The 27,542-nt window shown below is 44.3% G+C and overlaps 1 protein-coding gene across 1 annotated transcript in view; it reads left to right on the forward strand.

Annotated features, from left to right (window-relative positions):
- PKP4 (plakophilin 4) overlaps positions 1 to 27,542 on the forward strand; it is a 171,168-nt gene that overhangs the window by 52,821 nt on the left and 90,805 nt on the right. The window contains 1 exon segment of the mRNA XM_015411565.1: positions 10,628 to 10,740. Coding sequence (XP_015267051.1) covers positions 10,628 to 10,740 — 113 coding nt within the window.

Here is a 27,542-nt window from a genome sequence, read left to right on the forward strand (position 1 = left end):
TTCTTAAAAGAGCAAATACCCTTTGTATGTGGCTTTGGTGCAGGAATATTTATTTATTTATAGTTACTGTATTTTAATGATTAAAGGCTTAAGCACAGTATGTCTGCAAGTAATCACTTTAATGGCTGACATTCTAGCATCCATTAAATTTATTTTACGGATGGCTGTTACATGTGCTGCATAATGGATGTTTGTTTGTTCTGAAGTCTGACCTTGTCTATAAAGGCCAGTTTAAAGATTTAAAACCTTCAACACCAATGAGACGTTCAACAGATTATATTGTGTGTATAGCTTATTAGACCATTGAATGTTCATTTTTATTCTGACGAAATGCTGTTAGGAGAAATCAACTTTTATTTTTACAAGTTAGCAAAAACTGAACTTTGCTTCTACCCAGTCGATTATATATAGTTGTTAAAATTATAGGAGAGGAAATCTTTGACTCCAACTTATTAAAAGAAATGAAATTCCTAAAGATGTAAATTTTGTTGCCTACCTGGCATGGTGCCGAAATAAAGTTTCCTAAAAACCATGACTAAGTTCCTAGATAGAAGAGGGGGCCATGACTCAATGGTAGGAACATAAGAACATAAGAGATGCCAATGTTGGATCAGACCAAAGGCCCATCCAGTCCAACACTCTGTATCACACAGTGGCCAGAAATACCAGTGCCATCAGGAGGTCCACCAGTGGGGCCAGGACATTAGAAGCCATCCCACTGTTGACCCCCCCAAGCACCAAGATGACAGAGCATCACTTGCCCCAGAGTCCCTATCTATACCTTGTGGCTAATAGCCACTGATGGACCTCTGCTCCATATGCTTATCTAATTCCCTTTTGAAGCCGTCCATGCTTGTAGCCACCACCACTTCCTGTGGCAGTGAATTCCAAGTGTTAATCACTCTTTGGGTGAAGAAGTACTTCCTTTTATCTGTTCTAACCCGACCCCTCAGCAATTTCATGAAGTGCCCACGAGTTCTTGTATTGTGAGAAAGGGAGAAAAGTACCTCTTTCTCTACCTGCTCTTTCCCATGCATAATCTTATAAACCTCAATCATGTCACCCCTCAGTCGTCGTTTCTCCAAGCTAAAGAGCCCTAAGCGCCTTAACCTTTCCTCATAGGGAAAGTGTTCCAACCCTTTTATCATTCGAGTTGCCCTTTTCTGCACTTTTTCCAAAGCTATAATATCCTTTTTAAGGTGTGGTGACCAGAATTGCACACAGTATTCCAGATGAGGTCGCACCATTGATTTATATAGGGGCATTATGATATTGGCTGATCTGTTTACAATACCCTTCCTAATAATCCCCAGCATAGCATTGGCCTTGCAGTCACACACTGTCTCGACATTTTCAGTGAGTTATCTACTACAACTCCAAGATCTCTCTCTTGATCAGTCTCTGCCAGTTCAGTTCAGACCCCATGGTAGGGCATCTGTTTTTCATTTTGGTGTAGTGGATAGGAGCATGTTTGGCATAGTGGTTAGGAGAGCGGACTCTAATCTGGGAGAACCGGGTTTGATTCCCCACTCTTCTGCTGGTGTGACCTTCGGTCAATCACAAGTTCTCTCAGAGCTGTTCTGTTAAAAGCAGTCCTCGAAAGAGCTCTCTCAACCCCACCAACCTCACAGGGTGTCTATTGTGGGGAAGGGAAGGGAAGGGAAAGGAGATTATGAGCTGCTCTGATGACTCCGAGTGAAGGGTGGGGTGTAAATCAAATCTCTTCTTCATTCAGAAGCTCCCAGGTTCTGTTCCTAGCATCTTCAGCTAAAAGGATAACAAAATAGATAACGGGAAGGACCTCAGCTTTTAGACCCAGGAGAGCAGTTGCCAGTCAGAATGGGCAGTACTAACCAGAGATATGATCTAGTATGGAACGATTACATGTATATATGTTCATGTCTGTATGGTCAGATGCCTTGGCTTATGTCTACCCAGTGTAGAAACTGTTGAAGTAAATATAATGTAGCTATTAATTCCTTTTAATATTATACTTTACGTCTTTAGATGTGGTATAGCATATGCTGTCAGTAATGTGTATCTTTAAGGAATGAAAGTTGGCCAACTGAGGCAAAAATCTATTTAAACGTTTATATGCCACTTTTCTCCCCATTGAGAACCCAAAATGGCCTATTCTTTTCTTCTCCTTAATGTTGTCTTTACAGTTAACCACCCAGTTGGGCCAGTCACACACTCAGCCAAACCTGCCTAAGGTCAGCCAGTGACCAGAGGGAGGGTTTGAACCTGTGTCAAAGATAACTTTAGAGTAGAAGTATATTGAAGTCCCTGGGGTTGAAGAGCTATCTCTAGAATTTATTTGAATTGGCAGTGGTCAGTTTAATTTAAAACTGGCTTGAATTCTGAGGGTGATCTAAGAAGGGAAATTCCATAGTAATTACAGTTAGCAAGATGACCAGTGTTGCTAGTGGAGCATTGGATAGGAATGCACTGATTGGAATTTAAAGGAAAAGGTACAGAATAAGACATAATCAGGTATGGAGAATATCAAGATCTGAGTACTGAACTGTGCAGTGTATGTTTTTTTCAGGAGTACTACAATATTAATATACAATTATGGAAGCACAACTATGTCACCGTAGCTTTTATTGCATTTTCTTTAGCACCTGTCTTTTAAGAGTTGATAGCTTGCATGGGTGAAAGTCATCACATTGCAAATTGCACAAATGGAGCAACATGCAATTTGTCAGATTTAATACAGTACTATTCAGTAGTGACAAATTGTGCTATGAGTCATCAAGCAGTAAGTAATCAACTGGTGAGAAATAAAAAGGTGAACAAGGAAACTGACCTAGAGATACCTCCTGGAGTTACTTTTGTATTCAATTTCTCAGTAATTCTATGGTGAAGGAACCAGATACTCCAAGAGCAGAAAAGTTCTCTAAACCTATGATGATATCCTTTTGGTTACCCGTGTGTGCTTCCTTAATCCTGTGGCTGCCTTCTAGAACTTTAGGGCCCTTCAGTCAATGATGGTGTCAATTTATTTCCACATAAGTACTTAATGCCTACAACCTTGAAGGTTTAACTACAAAAAGGTTCAGATCTATTGCTTTTTTTGTGGATGGAATTTGCTACTTTATGCAGAAAGTTTTGAAATGCAGTGGCTTCTGAATTGTCTCAAAGCAGATTTATAGGATTAGGAAGTGGTGGTAATTTTATGGCGCTGAAATATAGTTAACTATTTCTGTTTGGCTGAATGGTAGTCTTTATAGCTGTAAAGAGAAAGGGATCTCATTTGCTTCACTGCCATCTTAATAAGGCCATGTGGTGTGGCGGCACTGAGCAGGAACGGGTGCTGGCTGACTCATGCCCCTGCCCCAGGAGGCTGCTTTTTTCCCTGCCTCTTCTCTCCCTCCCCCCAAAAGAAGCCAGTGAGTCTGGACTCCAAAAGGTGTGCATTTTGGAGGAATGGCTGTGTTTAATGTGGCTGTGGTTTGCAGGATGTGAGCGTGTCAGGGCAAGAGAGCAGGCTGGGCACAGGAGTGGAAGGACAGTTGGCTTCCAAGAGGCAAGGAAAGCATACTGCTGTTTTGGATGAGCCGGTGCTGTATTGCAGTGCAGTCCACTCTTTGCCTGAAGAAGTGTGCCCAGCCCTTTAATGAAAACCCTCAAGTGACACACGTTTCAAAGCAAACAGAAGCCAGAGATCTTTTCCAGAATGGGGCAAAGTATCAAGTGCCAAAGCAGAGACATTTGTGGCTAGCCCCTTCTGCTTCCCAGAACTGAAAACACTTGCTGTTTTAGGAAGGGTGAAACCCCCTCCATTGGCACAATTGTTTGTCAAACAATGAAAGAAAACTCTTCAGCTACAAAAGAGAGAGAAGGATCTATTTGGCTAGGGCAGTGATCCAGCATAGCCTGCCGGTTGGTTTTGTGGAACCCATTTGCTTCTTCCCTAAGTAGTGAACCAAGCCTGGCTTTCCAGAAGCATTTAAATGGCAGCAGTATGGTGGTGGGGCCCACTCTCTGTTCTCAAAATACTAAAAGTGCCCACAAGCTCAATGAGATTAGGGACTCCTGGGCCAGGGCATAATATCATTACTACATACTTTGAACCCTGTTTGAGGGAAGGGGGGGTGAGTTCGCTGATACCAGCTGTATTCACAACAGTGGGTATCCCATGGAATACTCACATAAATCCCTTCATGTTTTAAAACTGGAATGAGCTATTGGGCTGCATATTAGGGGAGGGCTCTTCCACAGCTTCCATTACACACTAGAAGATGAGGTTTAGAGAGTCCTTGGCTTATGTTATGGCTTTGTGCAAGAGTGAATTTGTGAGTGGAGGCAGAGTGACTAGCTATTCACAACACAACACAACAAACCTTTATTGGCATAACAGCAGCGGCCTTGGTTCAGGGATACAGGAAAGGAAAAGAAAAGTTAATTAACTACTAATTCTAACAGAAAGGACTTCTCCCCCTGTATGCACAGTAAAGGAAGTTTGCCACCGCTTCGATGAAATCAACCCTATTTGAGGCTAGAAGGTTCATAATCTTACTTTCCTCAGATTTGCCCTCCAGGGATTGCAGTATAGGATTGAGGTGGTAGGCACGTAAATCCTGGTAAAGTACACGGTCTGTTCCTTCAATCTCCTTTAGCCCACATGGATACAACCTATCAGAGAAAGGTGTTTTGTTTTGTTTTTAAATCTCCCATATAGCACAGCTGAGGGACTAGCTATTCAGCTCTTGCTCACTCAAAACATTGTGAAAGGAATTAGTTGCTGACAGGAGAAAGCAACTTCTCCCTCTAGGGGGAGGACATCTTGAGGATGATTCCCACCATCTTATCAGGAAGACAGGAACAACATTTTTCAACTTCCTGTCTCCAGTCTGTGGGAGAAACCATCCTCAGTTTTTCTTTCCTGCCTCAACCAGGAGAGCAATTTCAGAACAGGCTTTGCCTTTTCTCTGTTAAAATTCTTCTCTTGATTCTTACTGTTTTTTCCTCTTCCAACCTTATTCTTCTCTTGATAGTCCTTAACCTATACCTTATTACTCCCCTAAGTTTTCTAGATCCTTCTGCTTCTCCCCCCTCCCCATCTCTGAGAGAGAGGGAAAGGAAGGATTATATGCCTTACCATTTTTTACTACTGAGGTTTTTATAGGTTTTGTTGATGGATGCTCATCCTATGGCTCATTATCGGAGGATGGCTAGGGGTCCATTCACAACAGCTTTGATTTTTTAAAAAAGGGGACTTGGTACTGTGGAAGACTCATGGAACTCAAAGCACTTCAACCACATCCATTGTGTCCAGGGCAGCTATTGTATGGACCAGGAAATTACTCCAGCTACTTCCTGAATCTAATAGACATGTCAGGGAAGGGGCCAACAGAATTCTGAAGGCAGCTTCCTTCATGGCTGATGCCACACTGGATTCACTAATTTTCTCATCTGGAGCCATGTCTTCGGCTATGGCAGCAAGAAGGACCCTCTGGCTCAGGGCATGGCAAGCTGACTTTCACTCCAAAGCTTATAGTGGTAGCATACCCTTTCCAGTGAGACAGGTTATTTGGGGACTGCCTGGATAAGATTCTGGTTGAAATCAGAGGTAAAAAGAAGACGCTCCCAAAAACACTGAGGTTCAAGCATGATAAAAGAAGATCAAATTTGGAACCACTTGCAACCCTTCTTCAGAAGACGAGGTTTTGGCTCCAGATTTTCCAGACAAACCTGGCAACAGATCAGAAAAGATTGATCATGACAGAAAACATCCCAAGGCATGATGCCCCTTGATTCCAGTGGGATAAAGGCTTCTCCACTTCAAGCAGGTCTGGATCCAGTCTCAGGCCGATCTCTGGACTGTGGAGTTAGTCACCAAAGGTTATAGAGTTTTCCAACCTTCCACCGGAATGCTTCATCCTCTCCCCGTCCTCCAAGAGAACAGACAAACAACTCAGAACTTTTCAGGCAATCCAGCACCTCTCCATCCAAGCTTTCAAGCTGGTACCATCCTCAGAAAAGGCTCACAGTGTCTTCTAAATTTAAAATTTCTTAACAAATTCATAAAGTTGAGACATTGCAGAATGGAAACTCTCTGGTCCACCACAGAGTCCTTACAAACAGGAGAATTCCTTACTTCCATATACCTAACGGGGGCATACCTGCACATTCATGTCTGCCTGAGCCACAGAAAATACCTTTATTTATTTATTAGACTTTTACCCCGCCCTCCCACCAAAGCGGCTCAGGGCGGCTTACAATAGTTAAAAAACAGTATACAATTATTAGAATATCAATTCTAAAACAATACAATCAATAAAATATCAAAATACAACTTATTAAATTTAAGATTAAGATGTGACGGCCATCTGTTATAAAGTGCTAGTAGTTATGTGGAACGGTCAGTGTGGTCGGACTATTAAAACGCTTGCCGGAACAGCTCGGTCTTTACCGCTCTACGAAATTGTTGAAGATCCCGCAGAGCTCGAATTTCATTTGGAAGCTGATTCCATAATATCGGTGCAGCTAGGGAAAACGCCCTAGTTCTTGTTGATGTTAACTTTGCGTCCCTAGGGCCTGGGGGGGGCAAGCGATTTTGCGACTCGGATCTCAGCGCCCTTGGGGAACATACGGTGAAAGGCGGTCCCTCAGGTAGACAGGCCCCAGACCATTTAGGGCTTTAAAGGTCAAAAACAGCACCTTGAAGCATATCCGGAACACTATTGGCAGCCAGTGCAGCGATTCTGTGTGGGACAGAGCGCTCCCATTTGGTCCGTCAGCAGAGCTGAGAGTCTTTTAAAAGGTTCTGATAACTCTGATTGTCAGTTTAAGAGAACGGGGGATTTGCATTCATCACTTTTTAGAAGACATACTGATCAGGTCCATCGCCAGAGACAGATCCCTAGTGGATACAGAGACTACTATCCAATGCCTACAAAATCATGGAGTCCTCATGAACGTGCAGAAGAGCTCACTGCAAGAACGGCTAGCAGACATCATCCTAGTGGCTCCCTTCTGGCCTTGGAGGCCATGGTTCTCAGCCCTGCAGGAAATGTTGGTAGAACCCTCTGGAAATTACCAGTGTCACTTGATATGTTACTGCAGGGATCCATCTGGCACCCGCAACTGGGATGGCTTTGTTTGACCGCCTGGAAATTGAGACGGATAAATTCATACATCTAGGATACAATACTGAGGTCACAAGACTCTCGTGGCCTCCAGGAGACCATCAACAAATAGGATCTACAACACATCATGGAAAGCATTTGTTTGCTGATGTAAAAGGGAAAAGGTTGATCCTTTGAGACCACCTCTCAGATCAATCTTAGCATTTCTGCTAGAAGGAGTGACAAGAGGACTCAAAGCACCTTCTCTCAAATGACAGTTTGCAGCCTTGGCAACGATCCTACCTCAAATGCACAGCACAAGCATTTCAAGGCACCCTCACATACGGTTTTCCTCTGGGGTGTGACCTTGAAGAACCCACTGCAGGTGCACAGTTTCCCAACATGGAAGCTTCACACAGTTCTCTCAGCACTCACTAAACCACCATTTGAGCCCCTCAGAGAAGCTGTGTTCAAATGGCGAAGGATGAAGACACTTTTCTCACAGCTATCACTTCCACCAGAAGAGTTTCCAAACTAGGTGTGTTGTCAGTTAAGCCCGAGCTCTGCATATTTCATAAGGATTAGATGATGCTGTGAACTCTACCTTTCATAGAGCTCAAAAAATATGTCTTCCTTCCTTCCTTCTTTGAAGAACCCACTGCAGGTGCACTGTTTCCCAACATGGAAACTTCACACGGTTCTCTCAGCACTCACTAAGCCACCATTTGAGCCCCTCAGAGAAGCTGTGTTCAAATGGCGAAGGATGAAGACACTTTTCTCACAGCTATCACTTCCACCAGAAGAGTTTCCAAACTAGGTGTGTTGTCAGTTAAGCCCGAGCTCTGCATATTTCATAAGGATTAGATGATGCTGTGAACTCTACCTTTCATAGAGCTCAAAAAATATGTCTTCCTTCCTTCCTTCCTTTTGCCCAAATCCAAAGCACCAAAAGGGAAAGGATACCCATTGTTTTAATTGTTTTAATGTTTTATTGTGTTTTAATGTTTAATGTTTTAAACTGAAATTGTATTTATTTCAATGATATTACCCTCCCTGAGCCCGCCCATGGGATGGGCAGGATATAAATGCAAATAATAAATAATAAATAAATAAGAAAGGTATGGGACACCCTGGATGTCAGAAGAGCCCTCAAAACGTATATTTGTCAGACTAGTCACATCGGGAAAACCAAAGCGTTATTCATGTCTATCTCTCTACCCAACACAGGGTATAAGATGTCAAAATCTGCCATTAGTAACACACTCAATTTAATTAATTTAATTTTATTTTATTGAACTTATATACCGCCCATGACCCCTAATGGGTCTCAGAGCGGTTTACACTGTACTACTATTATCTGTATAGTAGTTAATTAACCTACCTAGGGCCACACATTTCAGGGGGGGACTGCCTACCGACACCCTTGTTTTTGCGGCGCGTTCCATCTTCTCCCGGCGGGCTACAGGTATTGTTCAGGCGTCTTCAGGATAACCGGCGACCACCTCCGGCAGGCTCGATGTTTCCTCCTCAGCGTGCGACTGCTTCCGGCTGTAGCTTTCCGGCTTTACATCCCTCAGTCTCCTGCCGTGCTACGCCGTCTCGCACCCACATCGCCGTGGCTCCGCCTTCATCCGGTCTGGTCGCTTGCCTCCTTAGATCACCAGGAGCTCCGCTGCCATTGTTGTTACTGCTGCCGCCATCAAGGTGTGCATAGTCGAAGCATATAAGAATCACAAGCTTCTCATACCAATGGAATCTCAGCCCATTTGGTCAGGAGTGCCGCTATCAGTGCTGCATTTGCAAGGCATGCTACAGTTGAGGAAGTCTGCAAGGCAGCAACATGGTCCTCACTTTCCACATTCATCAGACACTACAAAATCAATATACAATTCAGCAGACAGTGTCTTCGACAGAAGAGTGTTGCAAAACATCCTAAGTGAAGATGACGATGACCCACCCCGAAACTGAGGACACTGCTCGGGGGGGGGGTCCCTCAGGATGTTCTCCACCTCAGAGGGAGATCGTACCATTGGATACTCACCGTGAAGAGTCCTTCTCCTCTGAGGAAAGGAGGACATCTTGTCCCTCCCAAAGTCATTGTCAAGCTAGATGCTCATCAGGTTCTCTTCCTGATTCAGCTGTTTTTACTTGCTTGCTTTTTCTTATCCATGTTATTGTGCTTGTCCATTGGTTCTTCTTTTAGAGTTGGTATTATAGTTGACCACTTTCAGAGATAACCAAACTGAGGAGAGTAACTCCCACAGACCGGAGACAAGAAGTTAAAATGTTTTCCTTTCCTCAGAGGAGACAGGCCCTTTATGGTGAGTATCCAGTGGTTCATTTTTTCCCTTATCAATGCTGTTGCTGGCCACAACTGTTGTTCATGCTCCACCCTCAGGGTGTGTCCAGCTCTGGCTCTTGTGCCTCTAGGCTCAGATGTGTTGCTGCCCAATTATTAGCGGCCGAGGGGTACAGGTGCTGCCACTGCTGTTGTTGCTTGAATGAGCGCTTCTTCCATTCTCTTTCCCACCCTTCAGTGAGCAGCCCATATCCTACAGCTCTGCCATGATTTGTTGGGCTGGGTAAGGAAGGAGCAGGAAGGCAGAAAATGGTAGACAGCTTGCTTCCCCCTTATTTTTCTTCGATAGTGCAGCAGTGGTAGCAGAGGATATATTTGGTAAAAATGACAATGAGTGCTTTGTCCTCTCCGTGACCTTCCACACATGCACACACTCCTTTCTCATGGCTTCTTGGAAGAGACTGGAGTCTTCCTGGTCACAGCAACATCCACAACAGGGAACACTCTGAGAACACCTGTGGCCCCATCCTGCATCAATGCTGGGGGATGAATGAGGTGGGTTGTGTCTCCCAGCTTCCTGATCTAGCCAGGGGAGAGTCAGCTGCAGGACACGTGTGGTACCCACAGGAGTGCCGTGATGGCAAATGGAGATGGATGAAGCATGCAAGCTGCCAGTCTCCTGGCTGGCAGCTGCTGCTCAACTCATGCAGGGATGTTTCAACAATACTTTCAGCTTTGATTGCTGATGTGGAGCAGAAACTGTCATACATGTTCTGTAAAGTACGTGTCTCCATGGAAGATGCTAGTGATAATGTGAACTGTTTTCCAACCACAAAGCTTTGTATGCATGCCATGGTGTGTTCAGCTGTATGCTAATGTGATATGATCCTAACATGCAATTTTAACAGTAACTAAGCAAATCTGTGTTGCACCAGCTGTTCCTTTGGAGCAATCTTTAAGGACAGTAAGAAAGTGGCTAGATTAAAACAACCATTTTGTTAACCATTTGAGGAATCTGCAGGTTTATGTACTTCCTCTTTCATGGTTCAAAGCTAGATAATTAAATGCTACTGTGGTAAACCATGGTTCGTTTTCACCAGACTGCAAGTTAGAGTTTGTACTTTGTGAGACTTCATATGAGTTGTTACTACTAGGGAAAGTTTACTGTTCATTATTGCAGTTTATATGGATGGTGATTTTCAATTCTTTGTAATACGTATGAACAAATAATTATGCTTTCTCTCCTGAATTACAGGAACTCCAGTTTCAAAGGCTCACCAGAGAGCTTGAGGTGGAAAGACAAATTGTTGCCAGTCAGTTGGAAAGATGCAGGCTTGGAACGGAATCACCGAGCCTTGCAAGCACAAGGTATGATCCTGCTGTTCTTACTTCCAGATGTTTTAACCAACTAAATACTTTGAATAAATTTTAGTTTTGTGTATTTTCATCCTATTATCTTAAAAGTCTCCTTTCTTTTTTTAATGTTTGGATATCACATTCCATATTGAGATGTGATTGTCACTTCAATGTTTGCATTCAGTTAGTTCGTGCTGCTGTTATATGACTTGAGTCTGCCCTACGGCAATGGGTTACAGTTGTATATTTCAGTGGTTTACTGCACTGGACCACATGTTAAGTGGTAAGTTGCCACAATGTAACCATGTGATAAGCTGGTCATCAACAAAGGGTCTTCATTTATTCATTTATTCATTCCGCGTTTTTATTGCAACTCTACTTGTACTGTAATGTATTTCAATGGAGCCCATGCAAGTCAATTGGCATTCGTAAGATGGCGACAACCCTGTGTTTTCTTACTTCTCCAGATAAAGCCAAATTTGAAGAATTTGATATTTCCTGCTTACACTGGTTAGATTTAGGAAGTGAATGGAAATGGAGCCATTGGAATTTCAAGAAAGCTCTATCTGGAAAAATAAATTCTATGACCTGTGTGAAACACTTGAGAAGATAGAAAGATTTCTTTCCTTACTTTGTTTGGATCATCTTATGCTTGTGAGCAGCTGTTTTCAAACAGACTAACAGATGACCTGAGTGCTGCATGTGTTGCTCTCAAACTTACAAAGTATGAGCCAAGGTTAGACAAATTATCAGCATGCATACAACAGCAAAAATCACATTAATTGTTGAAAAGCATGCCAAATGCAAACTTTTACCTTTCAATAAAAAGTTGTTTGTATTATTGAAAGCTCTGTTGTTGTGTTTTTCTTTTAAGACAAAAGATGTTAATGTATGAGTTGTTTTTTCTAAACTAAAACCTCAGTATTCTGGTTCAATTGCCGTGTTGGCCCTTTGCGATAAATAAGTGGGTTTTGGGTTGCAGTTTGGGCACTCGGTCTCTAAAAGGTTCGCCATCACTGCCCATGTCTCTGGGCAAGGGGGCGCATGTAGATGTTAAATAGCATCGGGGAGAGTACCGCCCCTTGAGGCACTCCACAATTTAGTGGGTGCCTTCGGGATAGCTGCTCCCAAGTGCCACCCTTTGTCCTCGACCCTGGAGAAAGGAGACAAGCCATTGCAAGGCAAGCCCCTGAATCCCCACATCGGTGAGACAGTGGGCGAGTAGCTGATGACTGACCATGTGGAACGCCACTGACAGGCCCAACAGCAGCAGCAGCACCGTCCCACCCCGATCCAGATGCTTCCGGAGGTCATCTGTGAGGGCGACCAGTGCTGTCTCCATCCCATGGCCTGGGCGGAAGCCGGACTGGAAGGGATCTAGTGAGGACAATTGTACCGCACCTCTCCTTTCCCAGACTTCCATTTGGAAGCAGGTGTGTTGGTAAAATTCTTCTTGATACATCACATGTTACCACGTGGTAAAGTGGACTATACAGACAGTTCACAGGTCAGGGTTTAGAGTTTGTCGTTTAGGCACTGCATAATACCGTGCAGATGCTTTCCATAGAAATGTAACGGAGATGCCTCTTGGTCCAGGATTTCAGTATGTCTTCTATTTGTTTATTGTTCAAGCTGGAAGGAGCTGGTGGTAATCTTTGGGCACCTAGTGTGTTCCAATAGTTTGTCTAAAAGGAGAAGAAAGATTTAATTCAGTGTGGCATTAGCATTGTTACTAATGGAATTCAGTCTGTTCTGGTGTCAACATAAGAATGAAGCTGCAGTGCAGTTCCATAAACCAGTTTTTTACTAAAACAAGAGCACACTAACTTCCTAGCTTTTCAAAACAAAGAAGAGTTGAGAAATACCTCTACAGAATTGTTTTATAAGGAACTTTATAACGTAGTTTAAAAACTATTGCTGATAGTCATCAGCTGCTGTATAATGAAGTCAGATTCAGCACCGTAATGATATTTTCTTTTCTTTTGGGACAATCCAAGTACTAAGACTGTCGTTGCAAAAAAAAAAAAAGAGCTTCAGGAACATAAGCTGATGAAAGAGCACCCGTCCTATTCTTTGTCCCATTTTTATAGCTTTGTTCTCTGCTGTAGCTCAGCCTACGAAGAGAAATGCTGTTATATCAAGTTTTGCTTAGAACAAAAGGGCAGAGCAGTATGTGGAGTATGTCTGTATGAATATGTGGACATATTCAATTATTGGTATTCTGAAACATTTTGTAAGACCAAATGCCACAGTTAGTAGATTTTTACTCCTTTGACTCATGGTTGGTTTTACTGTGTGATACAAGATATAACGTACAGAATTGATTAGAGACCCCATATGATCTTCTTCGTGGTCTCTGTGCATCACACCTATGGGATCCAGTGCACCTGCACTGATCCGATCAGTGTTGTACAAAGCTCACAACAGGATTTTCGCGCCTCCAACCCGAGTCTGCGCAGGAACCCCACTGCGCATGCCCAGGAAGGAGGAGTGTGGACATCCCACCAGTTCTTCTCTGACCACCACGCTGTTAACAGCTACTCTGTTGGTCGGTGAACTTACCTTATTTGCCTCACGTCGGGATCTTCTTCTGTCCTTTTTTTCTTCAATATATTCTTTCCCTCTTTTCTTCAGTCTCTGGGGGGGGGAAGAGGAAGAGAGGAGTTAGAACTTTACTCGGGCCTTTGGTCCCAACTTCCCCATCTCCCCTCCCTTCCCTCATGCCTGAGGTGTAGTATATGGATAGGAAAAAATGGGGGTGCTTCAAGAGGTGTGCTTCGTGTGGGAGTAAGCTAGCTCCTCGTGACCAACACACTATCTGCATTCTGTGCCTGGGTGAATCGCATTGGCCGGAGGCTTGTGCACTTTGTGCAAAATTTTCCAAACCCGCAAAAATTGAGTGGCGAGTCGCACTTTGAGAATCAGTGTTAGCCCCCTCAGCACCAATGACCATGTTGGCTGACCCTGCACCAAAGTCTTCGGTACCCTCATCGATGTCGACAGCTCCTGCATCGTCGGTTCCACCTCGACCGGGCAAGTCTGCTTCAAACAAAGGCCCATCTTCTTCGAGGAAACATATGTCCAAGTCCACTTCTTCTGCCTCCACACTGTCCAAGAAGAAGAAGAAGAGGGATGAGCTGGATAAGGAGAAGGCTAATAAATTCTCGAGTAAGGGCATGCAGAAGTCTCATATACTGAGCAGTGTCGTGATCCCTCAGGGCTCTGCACTGCCTTCCTCTTCACAGTCGCATCCTATGTCGGGGCAATCCTCCATACCGGAGCTGCCTAAGGTACAACCTACGCCACCTATCGAATTGCTGGACTCCCTGATCAGGCAGCTGAATCCCCCGGTGTTGGAGATGTATCTAGGCAACAAACTGTTGTCGATATCGACCTCCGAGGCCGATGACATGATTCTGACTGGTCTGCCTGAAAGGGAACATTCGCCTTCTGTCTCCTCTTGGGCCAGTGATTGATCACACCCCAACTGCAGATACCTGCCCCGAGATCGCTCCCACTCGCCCATCCATGCGGAAGATCGATATCGATGGGACGACTACCCGGACTGCTCCCGCTCTAGGCGCAGGATGTCCTGTTCGCCCAGGCGGGAATGTTTGCCCAGACGTGCTTCATTAGCTGGTTTGCCTTCCCGCCACCATCAGCAACCTTCGGTTTTCCTACCTTGGGATCATCGACATCACATGCCATACTGGTTTGGCTCTTACCCCCATTGGCTTCGATGCCCTGGCTGACGCCAGTGAGACTGAATGACTAGGACCTGCGCTGACGTAGATTGTGCTCTCCACAACGTAGACGTATACCATCCGCATCACTGTCTAAACCGCCAGCTTCCCCGCCTCCACGTCAGGTTTCTCCTAATGCCCTGGCTGACGCCAGTGAACTGAATGACTAGGACCTGCGCTCACGTAGATCGTGCTCTCCACAACGTAGACGTACACCATCCGCATCACTGTCTAAACCGCCGGCTTCCCCGCCTCCACGTCAGGTTTCTCCTCAGTGGCCCCCACCCACTCCTCCAGCACTGAAGAGTCCGAGGCTGGAGCCCCGTGTTGTCCCGATGCTGACCCAGGAACCTAAATCTCCTTTGGCATCTTCTCGAGAAGCTTCGGATGTTGACGCATCTGAGGATGACACTTCGCCAGACAGTCCCTCTCCTAAGCCTACAGTGTTTGAGGATCTTCCAATATCGCCTTCTGAAGACCTCTCCTCCTATGGTGATCTAGTTAAGCGTTAGCTAGACCTTTCCATTGTCCAACTTTAACCCTCGGTATCAGACACGGTCTTCGATGTCGTTCAACTAGATACATCGACCGCGATCTCCCTCCCCATGTTGACCGTCCTTCTGCAAGCAGCAATGGCACCGTGGGAGAAACCCTTGTCAGCTCCAGTATCATCCAGGAGGCTTGATCACATGTATAAAGTGCAGGAAGCTGGAGCTGAGTTTCTACATATCCATCCTAAGCCTAATTCGATGGTGGTATCCTCCTCCTCAAAAAATAAGTGCACACATACTACCCCTTCAGACAAAGAGAGTAGAAAGTTAGGCTCCTTCGGAAGACGGTTTTACACAGCAGGCGCATTGGGGATCAAACCCTCTAATTACATTGCCTGCATGAGCAGGTATCAATATGCATTGTGGGAACAACTTACCGAAATTTTACCATTTATTCCTGAAGATAAACATCAGTCAACCAGGAAACTACAAAAGGAGGGTTTGGGTTTGGCCAAGCAGCTCATTAATTCATCTAAGCATTCCCTGGACACCTTCTCGAAAACAATGTCATCGGCTGTGGCGCTTCGCAGACACTCCTGCCTCAGGACCACTTCTTTGCTGCCAGACACTAGGGCTTACATTGAGGACCTACCCTTTGATGGCTTCCACTGACGCTGCTCTTCAAGAGATGGACAAGCCCATTATCTATATTTCAGTTACTGCATATTTGTTGTAGAGGCACCAGGAGACGTTTGTCCAACAGGCCTTGCTTATGAGCTTCCTAGAACATCTGTGTGTCCATCTTTGGAAATACAATGCGGGATTAGATGGTCTTTTAGTGCAATCCAGCAAGGCAGGTTCACTGAAATTAGGAGGCAAGTTTGCTCCTCCAGAATGCAGATGTCTTGTGCCTGTATACCACATGGCCTGAGGTCTTTCTCACAGTATATCTGACAAGCCAGTACACTATAGGCACAATGATTAAAAGGCAGTTCTTAAATAGATGTGGAAAAATAATTTGAGTTAGTTCTAAGTAGCCATTTCTGGGTTGGTATAGGAATAAATATATAGGGCCTGTGGTGGCTCAAGTGGTTAAGACCCTGAACTGCAGGCTGGAAGGTCGGTAGTTCAGCAGTTTGAGACCCAAGTGCTGCATGACGGAGTGAGCTCCCATCTCTGGTTCCAGCTACTGCCAACCTAGCAGTTCGAAAGCAAGAAATTGCAAGTAGATAAATAGGTACCGCTTCGGTGGGAAGGTAACAGCATTCTGTGTGCCTTGGCATTTAGACATGCCGGCCACATGACCACGGAAACATCTTCGGACAGCACTGGCTCTTTGGCTTGGAAACGGAGATGAGCACCGCAACCCTAGAGTCAGATTTGACTGGCTTTCGAGGAAGGGAAGCCTTTACCTTTATAGGAATAAAGGACATATTTTGAATGAACAGGGGTTTCTTTTCCTTCTCTAGAGCTGAAGCTTAATGGAGATGTATTGCAAGAGAATGAAATGAGATCTCTCAGTTTCATAAATATATCTGTTAGGTTGTCGAGGAGCTGCACCATCCTGCATGATCAAGCTTGCTACCCATGGGATCACTATGACAAAAAGTGATAAATACAAAATTGGAATGAGATTGGTGTCTTTTCCACTGTTATCTGAGGTAAACTGCTTGTGATAGGAAGAAGGTTGGGTTCCTAATCTAAAATAAGAGTAGGAGTCTTAACTTTAATAATGTCCATTCCTTCCTCTGCTCTTGGAATTTTCCCTGTCAGTCATTCACCTGTATTGATAAGAGAGGAGGCATGCAAGCTCAAGTATATCTTGCATAGAACTCTGGGCAAAAAGTAACAAGTGAGCAAGGCTTGTGTATGCTACTATCCTTTAATCAGCTTGGCAAGTGTCTTATAAATGATAATTTTGTGGAATCTAACAGCCTCCTTAACTAGCATCCACTATTCTAAAATTAATCTCTCGTGTGTCAGCATTCAGTATACTCCACTAAATTGTTGAATAACAAAGATTTGGATATTTTTGAAGGTTTAGTACAAACCCTTTTTTTTTGCCATTTCTGTCATAAGGCGTTCAGAATCTGGACTTGGATCCTAAACCTTGGATCTGAGTGCACCATCCCTTTCTGTTGAGGAGACAGTCATTTGCTGTGGAGCCCATTCCTCTGGTATTAGGCACTTCTGCTCATGCCATACCAGTATCCTTCCGTGGGTTGAGAAGTGCCTGGAATATGGACCACCTCTGCATTGGATGAGGAGGGGTGCCATGGTAAAGACACCTTAGGATCCATGCCCTGGTAGGTCATTTTGTTTTCACACCACTGAAACATGCCTAAGTAATGCAGCGATGATACCTCTGGGACTGACACATGAGAAATGGCAGTGAAACTGCTCTCAAACAAGCAGAAGGGTATGATAAAGGAAGACCTCGATACCCTGAAACCTAAACTCAGGATTACATTGATAGAACAGAGGAACAGAGTTCAAGCAGTTGAGCTTTCCTTGAATTGGAACACATTTCTTGTTTTATTGGTATCTTACATATTTTTTGTGTGCATGTGTGTGTCTCTCTATCTTAGAATATCCTTGACCAGGTCTTGTAGCTATAATAAAATACCACAGAAATGCAGATTGTATGGGGTTTGGGGCGGAGGTTGCTTTTGCACTTATAAGCATTTGCCACAAACAAGTATAATGATTACTCATTTAATAGGTGGCTATCCACATAATTAAGGAAATGAAGCCTTAGGAAAAACCATTAGCAACAAATTAAGTCAATTTTTCATGTATATGTTTTATGTAATCTGTCAAAAATCCAGAAGCAGCTATTTTTCTAACCAAGCATCTTACTACACAAGTATCAAGGTTGTTCTGTAATCAGAAAACAGTCCTTGGGGACAAAGAAGCTTTGAAGTTCAAAATGAAGGTTAGAATACAACGAATATATGCTCTGCTGTTTCACAGACAACCATTTCTCTTTATATCCGTGTCCTCTAATCAGAGAAACTAAAGCTTGCAGAGCACCTTAAAAGTGGTGCCTGTTTGTGGAGAGCTGTTAAAACAACTGTGGCTTTTGATACAGTCAACCACAGAATCATTATGGAATGTTAGGTAAAGGTGGGAATTGGGGGTAAAAAAGGTAAAGGTAAAGGTTCCCTTGCTTGAAAGCCAGTCGAATCCGACTCTAGGGTTGCGGTGCTCATCTCCGTTTCAAAGCGGAAGAGCCAGCGCTGTCCGAAGACGTTTCCGTGGTCATGTGGCTGGCATGACTAAACACCCAGGCGCACGGAACGCTATTACCTTACCACCGAAGTGGTACCTATTTATCTACTTGCAGTTTCTTGCTTTCGAACTGCTAGGTTGGCAGGAGCTGGAACTAGAGATGGGAGCTCACTCCGTCATGCGGCAACTCGGGTCTCAAACTGCTGAACTACTGACCTTCCACAGCCTGCAGTTCAGCGTCTTAACCACTTGAGCCACCGCAGCACTTCATTGCTTCACTTCATTGTTTCAAAACTCACCTGATGAACTGGTTCCCAAAGGTGACTCAGTAGGCAACTGCTTGTCTGCATGTCATCTCAAAATGGTGTCCTGTGGGTTTCTAAATCTTTCTACTTGTGATATTAATATCTTAATGAAACCACTTGAGATTATCGTCTTAGTTTGGGACTAAGGTGACACTGATCTGCAGGCGGTATCCAGCTTTCTTTCTCCTTCTGATTTGAGTCGTGTGAAGTAGTGGGCATCCTGAACAGTGGAGGTGGTACTGAGTTGGTTTAGGGCCATTGCACTGAAATTCAGTCCAGATAAATCTAATCTCTGCGGTTCATAACAAGTCCTTGTTGGCCTTCCTGAGTCAGCCTGTTCTGGTGGGGTAATGTTAAGGACCAGGTTCGAGGCACGGGGGGGGGGGGGTTTAAAAAATTGTTCCAGGATTTCGAAGTGTCTGACAACTGATACAAAATAAAAACATTAGCAAAATTCATTGATTATAAAGCTGTTAAAATATTGTTAAATCTGCAACAGATAGTTAAAAGATGAAAACAGTGTACAAGATCAATCAGCAACTCAGGTTAAAAACAGTTGAAGAGAGATTTGATTTATACCCCGCCTTTCACTGCCTGAAGGAGTCTCAGAGTGGCTTTCCCTTCCCCACAACAGACACCCTGAGAGGTACATGGGGCTGAGAGAGCTCTCTCGAGAACTGCCCTTGAGAGATCAGCTCTGAAAGAATTTATGACTGACCCAGGGTCACACCAGCAGCTGCATGTGGGGGGAGTGGGGAATCAAACCCAGTTCTCCCAGATTCAAGTCCGCTGTCTTAACCATGACACCAAACTGGTTTCAATTAAAATCCCCCCACAAAAAACAAAAATACCCCCACTGCTCAGCAGACTGTCTATAAAAATGGCGCCAAATAAACCTCTCTTAGTGGAGAAATTCCAGAACCCTGGGAAATGCCCTGCATTTATACCCCGCCCTTCACTCGTAGTGTCAGGGTGGTTTACAATCTCCTTCCCTTCCTCTCCCTGTGAGGAAGGTGGGGCTGAGAGAGCTCTTTCGAGGACTGCTCTTGAGAGAACAGCTCTGAGAGAACTGTGGCTTGCCCAAGTCACTCAGGGTTTACAGACTTTCTCTCACTGCAGTCTCATTGTGAGGCATTCCATATTATTTCTAAGTGTCTGATATTCTTTCAGGAAGCACAGAGGGCTACAGCAGGAAAGATTTGTTTCATAAGTGGAGTTCCTGTCATGGTTTATAGGATCTAACCCATAGAAAGCCAAGAAAAGGATCAAAAGAAAATATGCATGTGTATTGCCAGTGATAAATATATCAGTGCACTACTTATCAAATAAATGTCATGTAAAAAGAGGTAAAGGTTTCCCTTGCTCGAAAACTAGTCGAATCTGACTCTAGGGGGTGGTGCTCATCTCCATTTCCAAGGCGAAGAGCCAGCACTGTCCAAAGACATTTCCGTGGTCATGTGGCCAGCATGACTAAATGCCAAGGCGCACAGAACGCTGTTACCGTCCTACCGATGGTATCTACTTGCAATTTTTTGCTTTCGAACTGCTAGGTTGGCAGGAGCTGGGGCCACAGACAGGAGCTCAGCATCTTAACTTCTGGGCTACCACAGCCCGCTAAATGTCATGTACACAATGTAAAAGCATACCAAAACTTTAAGTCATATCCTCTTTTAGAATCTTCCTCAGATTTGTGTCAAGAGTGTCATTGTGTAACATGAAACACTTTTGAAAGCAACTGAAACCCTGTTCAGATCCAAAAGTCTAGAAAATTAGAATGATAGTGTTACATGTCTGTGATAACTTCACCAAATCTGCTATCATATTAAAAAACAATTTTCTTTAAACTGATGGCCTTTCATCTAAATAATAAAAACATTAAGAGATGTAACAAATTATTTAAGAAAGACATCCTGTCAGATTTAAGGGAAGCTGGTATCTGTTTTACCATTAGGTCCTTCAGGAGGACATGGTTTGTAAAATAAAAGTCTAAAATTCTTATCATAGGAGTACCAACTACAAAGCCCATTTCTTAAGAGGAGTGAAACAGACTAATTTTATGATCTCTTGGATTATGAAAGTCTTTAATTTGTAGATAGAAAGGTTTACCTATAATGACCTGTGAAAATACTGAATTTTGAATGAATATCCAAAAATCTAGATTTACTCGCTGGTATGCCAAATTGAACTTTCTTCAGAAGCCACTGCAAAGGTATATTTTACATCCTGGAACTCCCTAAGACAGACACTACTGTTTATAACTGACCAATTTCATCTCATAAGGCAATTGATGGAATTTCATAGACCAAAATAGACGTGTCTGAGTATTCAAAGGTCTATCAATGAAAAAGATTGTTCCTATGAGTGAGATTAGCTCTCAATCTGGATCAATCAATAACCCTCTCAGGAAAGCTCCTGTTTTGGAGTTCTTGTGAAAAAAAGTCAGACACTTTCTCAAAACATTGATTAAATGTGCAGTTTCTCTTCAGACGTAAAAGTCGGCTGGATAGTAAATTGGCCTTGAAATGCTTTGGGTGAAGACTAGCAGAATAGAATTTCTGTTTATAGGTTTGGAATATTCTTTAACAGAAACAGTAGAAACATGTTTATACACTATAACATCCAGGAAAGTAACATCGACAAAATTATACTGACACAAGAAAAGGGACCCACAATATTTGTGGGGGGGGGGAGAGAAGAGCTCCATGCAGAGCAGGAGGAGGCGGCAGCAGCAGCAGGTAAGCCCTCTTCCCCGAGTGGCTTCCAGCTGCTGGGCCCCACCAATCTCCCCCCTGGCTCCTTCACCCTCTGCTGGTCTCCTCCTCTTCCCCCCCACCTTGGCTCTGGTAGCGCAGCCTGAGAGGCTTCCAGCCACTGGGCCATTCCAACCTCCCCCCTGCTTCTTCCCCCTCTGCTGGTCTCCTCCCCCCCTTGACTCCGCGACCGATCTCCTCCTCCTCTCTCCCCACCTTGGCTCTGGCAACGAGGCCTGAGCGGATTCCAGCCGCTGGGCCACTGCAGACTTCCCAGAGCATTCCCTGCACATGCACAGGAAATGCTGTTTTACTTTTGGGGGGATTTAAATATTCCCCCTATATTTTTTCAACTTTTTAGATTTTTGTGCACACCTGGGGACTGCCCCAAGTGTGCAGGAAAATCTCCCTGCCCCCCAGGTGCCCCTGATGTGCAGAGGCTCCGGTGGCACAGCCTAAGTGTCTTCCAGCCGCCGGGCCCCGCCAATCTCCCCCCACTGCTTCTTCCCCCTCCGCTGATCTCCTCCTCTCTGGCTCCGGCGGCCGATCTCCTCCTCCTCTCCCCCCACCTCGGCTCTGGCAGCGAGACCTGAGTGGCTTCCAGCCGCCGGCCCACTGCATAGTTCCCAGAGCGTTCCCTGCACATAAACAGGAAACGCTCTTTTACTTTTGGGGGATTTAAATATCCCCCCTATATTTTTTTCAACATTGAAGATTTTTGTGCACACCTGGGACTGCCCCTCCAGGTCCCCCTGATGTGCGGATTTAGATATCTGCACACAGGGGGCGCCTTCGCTATTAGATATATAGATGTAAATTGTTTTGTGATAGAGAAATCTGAAATGTACTTTTTATCTGAGAAGACACTAAAAATATCAATAGTAAAAGCATCTGTAATACTTAAAATATTTGTGAAAACTAGTCACCAAGGGATTCAAAAGAGGAAAAAGTTTGTTTTTATACCCTGCTTTTCTCTACCCTAAGGAGTCTCAAAGCTGCTTACAATCTCCTTCTGTTCCTCTCCCTGCAACAGGCACCTTGTGAGGTAAATGGGGCTGAAAGAGTTTGGAGAGAACTGTGACTGGCTGAAGGTCACCCGGCAGGCTTCATGCAGAGGAGAGGAATGGGTGATCAACCCTGGTTCTCCAGATTAGAGTCCATTGCTCTTAACCATTGAACCACACTGGCTCTTTTGGATTCCAGTATTAACATACTAAGTCACCACCAGACTGCCCACAGAGACCCTTTTAATTTGGTGATAAAACTGTCTGTCAAACTGAAATTAGTTCTTATATAAAATTGTTACCCAGAATGGTTTAATATTTAGTTAATTAGGGGAATTTCAATAAGCAAGAGGGGGTAACTTAGCACCTTTGTATACTTAGGGGTATACAAAGAGGGGGTAACTTAGCACCTTCCCCAAGAGAAAGCTTAAATAAACCAGGCTGGTGTTCAACTGATAAGGATTTTATTGAAAATAAAGTAAGCTAAAGCAATAAAATGTCAAACATACAAACAAACTGAAAATGCACTACTAAGAGGGAGATGAGAGGGATGAACAGGAATAGAGAGGGTATTTCTAATGGGTGATATTTACCAATATTGAGGCTTCAGATCCACTGTAGAAAGTGACCTGACAGGCACTTGGTGTGATGTTGATGCATGGCCACACACACACAGACACTGCAATTGGCAGTGTGCCTGTATTTATACCCAAAAATGATACCTGAGGGTATGCTGATGTGGTTGCATCAAAGGAACAATAGTGTTGATATGTTTAAAGGAAGGTTCCCAAGAAAAAGGACAAATGGTTAATAGCTCTACCAGAGGGGGGATCAAAGAATCTGGCAGAACTTGATTGCTTTCTCAGAGCTGATAATATCTGTGGATTCCCCTTCATGTGCAGGTTGAAGAGGTACTTCCAGGTGTTGTAAACAGGGGTCATTTCACAGAAAAAGAGGTGCAGGAGCTCATTAGCATCTCATGAGCATAACTTATTTGCATATGCCATACCCCCTGACATCACCAGAAGTGTGTCAGAAGGCAACACCCACCGCTCAGGCTCCACCCCCAAAATCTTTAGGTATTTCCCAACTCAGATTCAAACCTGGGGCTCCCAAATCCTTGTCTGGAACACTAACCACTACACAACACTTCATGGGACAGCGGCTGTTGAGCAGTAGCAAGTAGCGGGGCCTGCACGAGTTATGCAAGTTGCATGGTGTCAAGTTGTCCAGTGGCTGCTGTCAGGCCTGACATGCTCTCTCCCCCTGCATTTTACTGACAGAAACAAATGCTTGAAGGCTGGAAATACTGCTGGCCCCTCTGTCAGGCAGAAGAAGCCCTGGATTCCCCTTTTCTCTCCCCGCTTAAGAACATAAGAGAAGCAAATGTTGGATCAGGCCAATGACCTATCCAGTCCAATACTCTGTCACACAGTGGCCACAAATACCAGGTGCCATCAGGATGTCCATCAGTGGGACTAGGTGGATCCTCACTGGTCTGACCCAGCAGGGCTCTTTTTTTTTTTTAACGTTTTATTTAAGTTTTCCAACAAAAAAGTAAAATATAGCTCTTATACATTTGTAATTTAAACATCATGGCGAGTCTATTACAGAGTTTTATTCTTTACCCATTTATAGAAATCTGCCCATCTGTCTTTAAACACCTTATCATCCTTCCTATGCAAAATTAATGATAATTTGTCCATTTCTGCGATCTCCATAATTTTCTCTACCAATTCCTTTTTTTTAGGAATTTTTTCTTGTTTCCAATTCTTAGCAATCAGAATTCTGGCAGCTGTGAGCATATATATTAACATATAAACATTCTTCCCATTATGTTCATTTGGGATTATATTTAATAGGTATGTCTCCGGACAAAGCTTTAAATTTATGTGCAGCACTTCTGCAATTAGATTGTTTACCTTTTCCCAAAATCTATATACTTTTTCGCAGTTCCACCACATGTGCATGAAAGTCCCTACGTTAGTCTTACACCTCCAACAGTTTTTATTCGTTGTTTTATATGCTTTTGTTAACTTTTCTGGAGTCCAATACCATCTATTGAATACCTTAAATATATTTTCCTTAAATGTTACTGCCCTCATTAATTTCATTGACTTCCAGACCTTTTGCCAATCTTCCAGTTGAATGGACTTTCCCAGATCCTTCATCCAAAGGATCATAGAATTTTTAATATTTTCATCTGGGTTTATAGTAATAGCGGGAAGATACTGGCTGGATATTAGGAAAAACTTTTTTACAGTAAGCAGAAGTCATTTCGGGGGGGAACGCGGGGGAACGCAGTTCCCCCGGGTGAGGTGCAGGGGAGCGGGGCACATGATGAAGCCCCGCCACCTGCTTCTGGCCGCCCCGCTTCCAGCCCTCATTCAGCCAGGAGGAGGCAGGAGTTTAAAAAAAGATTTAAAAAAAACACTCGAAGTTCAGAAGGATAGTTAGTTGCATTTGTGCCAATGAACAGGGCTTAACAACGCTTTCCCACAAGTAATACCAGAATGTTGCTTGATTTTTGTTTTAATTGAACTTGCATGTGTGTTTATGCCCTCGACTAAATAAATACAGTGACTAGCCCTGCAGTAAATGGCCTCCTTTACCTAAATCATTCTAACATACCTTGGAGGACCCACTGCAGAAAGTACCGTGCATTGGAACGCGTGTCTTTGTTCAGATACCGTGTGTCAGAGACAACTTCCTCAAGTCCCTCATGCGATGTTCTGCGGAGCACTCTCCTTTGGACAACTGCCCACAAGGATTGGTATTGCAACGCTCCTCCTCCAAGAGGCGCAGGAGAACCTGTCGACACAAGGGGGAGACTCCTCCCAGCTCGATCCCCTTGCTGTACCACAAAAGGTGCCAATGGTTGTTGCTGGGGGGAAGCAGCCGAAGCATTCCATCGGTGTCTGGTGAGATAGTGGGTTGCCACCGCTGCTGCTGCCCTAGGTTCAAAGGGGTGTGACACTTGCTCAGGAGCAAAGACCAGCACATGGCTGATTTCCACGCCTGCAAGCTCCAAGAGAGCAACTGGCTGGCTGGCAGCCTCTCTCCGCCTGATAAGTATGCCCCTGGGGAGCAGCGGGGCATAAGGAAAAGCCCAACCCAGGTCATGCACTGAAGAGAGGCTCAGCCCTGCAGTTGGCGAGGAGCGGCTGGTTCCTCTCAGCCCGACGCAATGCCCAGAGGAGCAGCTTGCTAAGGCAGCAATGACATGCCGCTGTGGTTGGTGGTGCCAGCCTGGGTGGGCATCTGAGGAACTTGGCCACCTCACCACGAGATGGGCGCACTGGCATGCTGCCTAGCTTGAGCCACAAGTGCGGTCCCCACCACCACCTGGCACTCAGCCTGGAGCGGGAATGAAGGCAAGAAGCCAGCTGGGGCAGGCTGGGTGGCAAAAAAAGAGACAAAAAACCCCAAAGGCGCACCACAAAGCCTTGGGCACACTCAAGTGTCTGGGGGGGGCTCGGTGCAAACTCCCCTCTGTGCAAGCAAGGAGAAGGGGGAGGGGCCCTGAAACGCCACCTGAACTTGGAGGTGAGGCGAAGGGAAAGGAGGAGGGGAACGAGTTTACCCCCAGAATGCCATCCTGGCTAGTTCGGCTCGAAATGACCCCTGGTTGTAAATATGCTAAGAGGGCAACTGAGGGAAGCAGGCTGGAGGAAAAAGAGGTTATCATAAGGTGTGGTGCTGTTTTCCTGAGAGACCCTAATCTTGTAAAATATACATTACTTTAGGATGGGTGGCAACTATTATCAAGCCAGCCTTCTTTGATGAACTTCCAGATACTTTTTTCCCACTGGGCTTTGCCTGCCATTCATTCCTTGTCCTACGCCAGGCTTATGAGACAGATTTAATTTCTATCTGAAGTGATTTTTATGTGAAGGGTGTGTGGCATGACTTCCTATTGGAAAAGCCACCGCCCCTATGTAGGATGGCACTGACTGGTAACAATATGATGTCCAACAAATCAAGAAGAAAATGAATGGGGCTCCAAAGAGTCTGTCAGTGAGAAATATTTTATAATTGGCCAAACCTTTATCATAATGAGTAGATATACACCAAGAACTGACATGTAGAATAGTAAAATAGGCATCCTTATTAATACGTAATGTTTCAGTATGCTGAACAAATCATTTGGTATCCATGATGTAGCTTGTATAACAAAAGCTTGGAAGAAATCCATACTAGTGGCCTGAGCATAATACAAGAAAACTTCCTTTTGCTGTTCCTGCACTTCTATTAAAGCAGCTGCTGACAGCTGCTTTACCTCCCTTAAATGAGCATCCCTGATCAGTGCAGCAGCCTACCCAAAGTTCCTCCTCTGCAGCAAATACTAAGAATCCATACAGAGTGAAAACAAACCATTTATTGAAGAGAGAAATGTAGCAAGTAGATGATCTGGAAAAACTCAAGGAGTCAAAATAATATCTAGCATCCAGCAATAGTATCAAACACTAGAACCACCCACAAAGAAGAGCAAACTATTTCAAGTACCCTGCAACTGTTCTATTTAGGAGGAGGCAGAAGATTGAAAGGAGCTAGAGGGTAAAACAAGGGCAATAGCCATATGTATGGCAAAGGTCCAGTTGCCTACACAAATATCTGACTATCCCAATAGTCCATAAGCCCCCTCCCATAGGGGAAAGCCGGATTCACATGATATTGTGGCAACTACACAAACACTGATAGTTTGGAGCAGGTCAGACAAGAAGAAGAAGATCTGTATTTATACCCCACCCTTCACTTCGAATCTCAGAGTGGCTTACAATCTCCTTCCCTTCCTGTCCACACAACAGACACCCTGTGATGTAGGTGGGGCTGAAAGAGCTCTGAGAGAACACCTCTAAAACAACTGTGACTGCCCCAAGGTCACCCAGCTGGTTGCATGTGGAGGAGTGGGGAATCAAACGCAGTTCTCCAGATTAGAGTCCACTGCTCTTAACCACTACACCAAACTGGCACTTTGGGGACCTACTTTGTGTGCAGATATAGTTTCAGAACCTGGAGTTTAAAAGATAATTTTCTTTTTCTTTTTGGCCCCCCGAAGGGGATTTTTTAAATTGCATTTTATATAAGGACTACAAACTACAGTGAAAATAAGGGAAGGGAACTACATTTAAGGAGAAAGAAAAGATAACCACTACTAACTAAAACCCCAAAAGAGGAGATCATCAAATTAGCTTGTACACAATGCCTTCCCTTAAAACGCTAACAATTTTATGAATTTAGTCAGATATGCTAATATAACTTTTAAATCTTAAATTTAGCTGTTGGGAAA

Source organism: Gekko japonicus, unplaced genomic scaffold (genome assembly GCF_001447785.1).
Source record: "Gekko japonicus isolate JY-2015 unplaced genomic scaffold, Gekko_japonicus_V1.1 scaffold6, whole genome shotgun sequence".
In the NCBI taxonomy this organism is placed as follows: Eukaryota; Metazoa; Chordata; class Lepidosauria; order Squamata; family Gekkonidae; genus Gekko; species Gekko japonicus.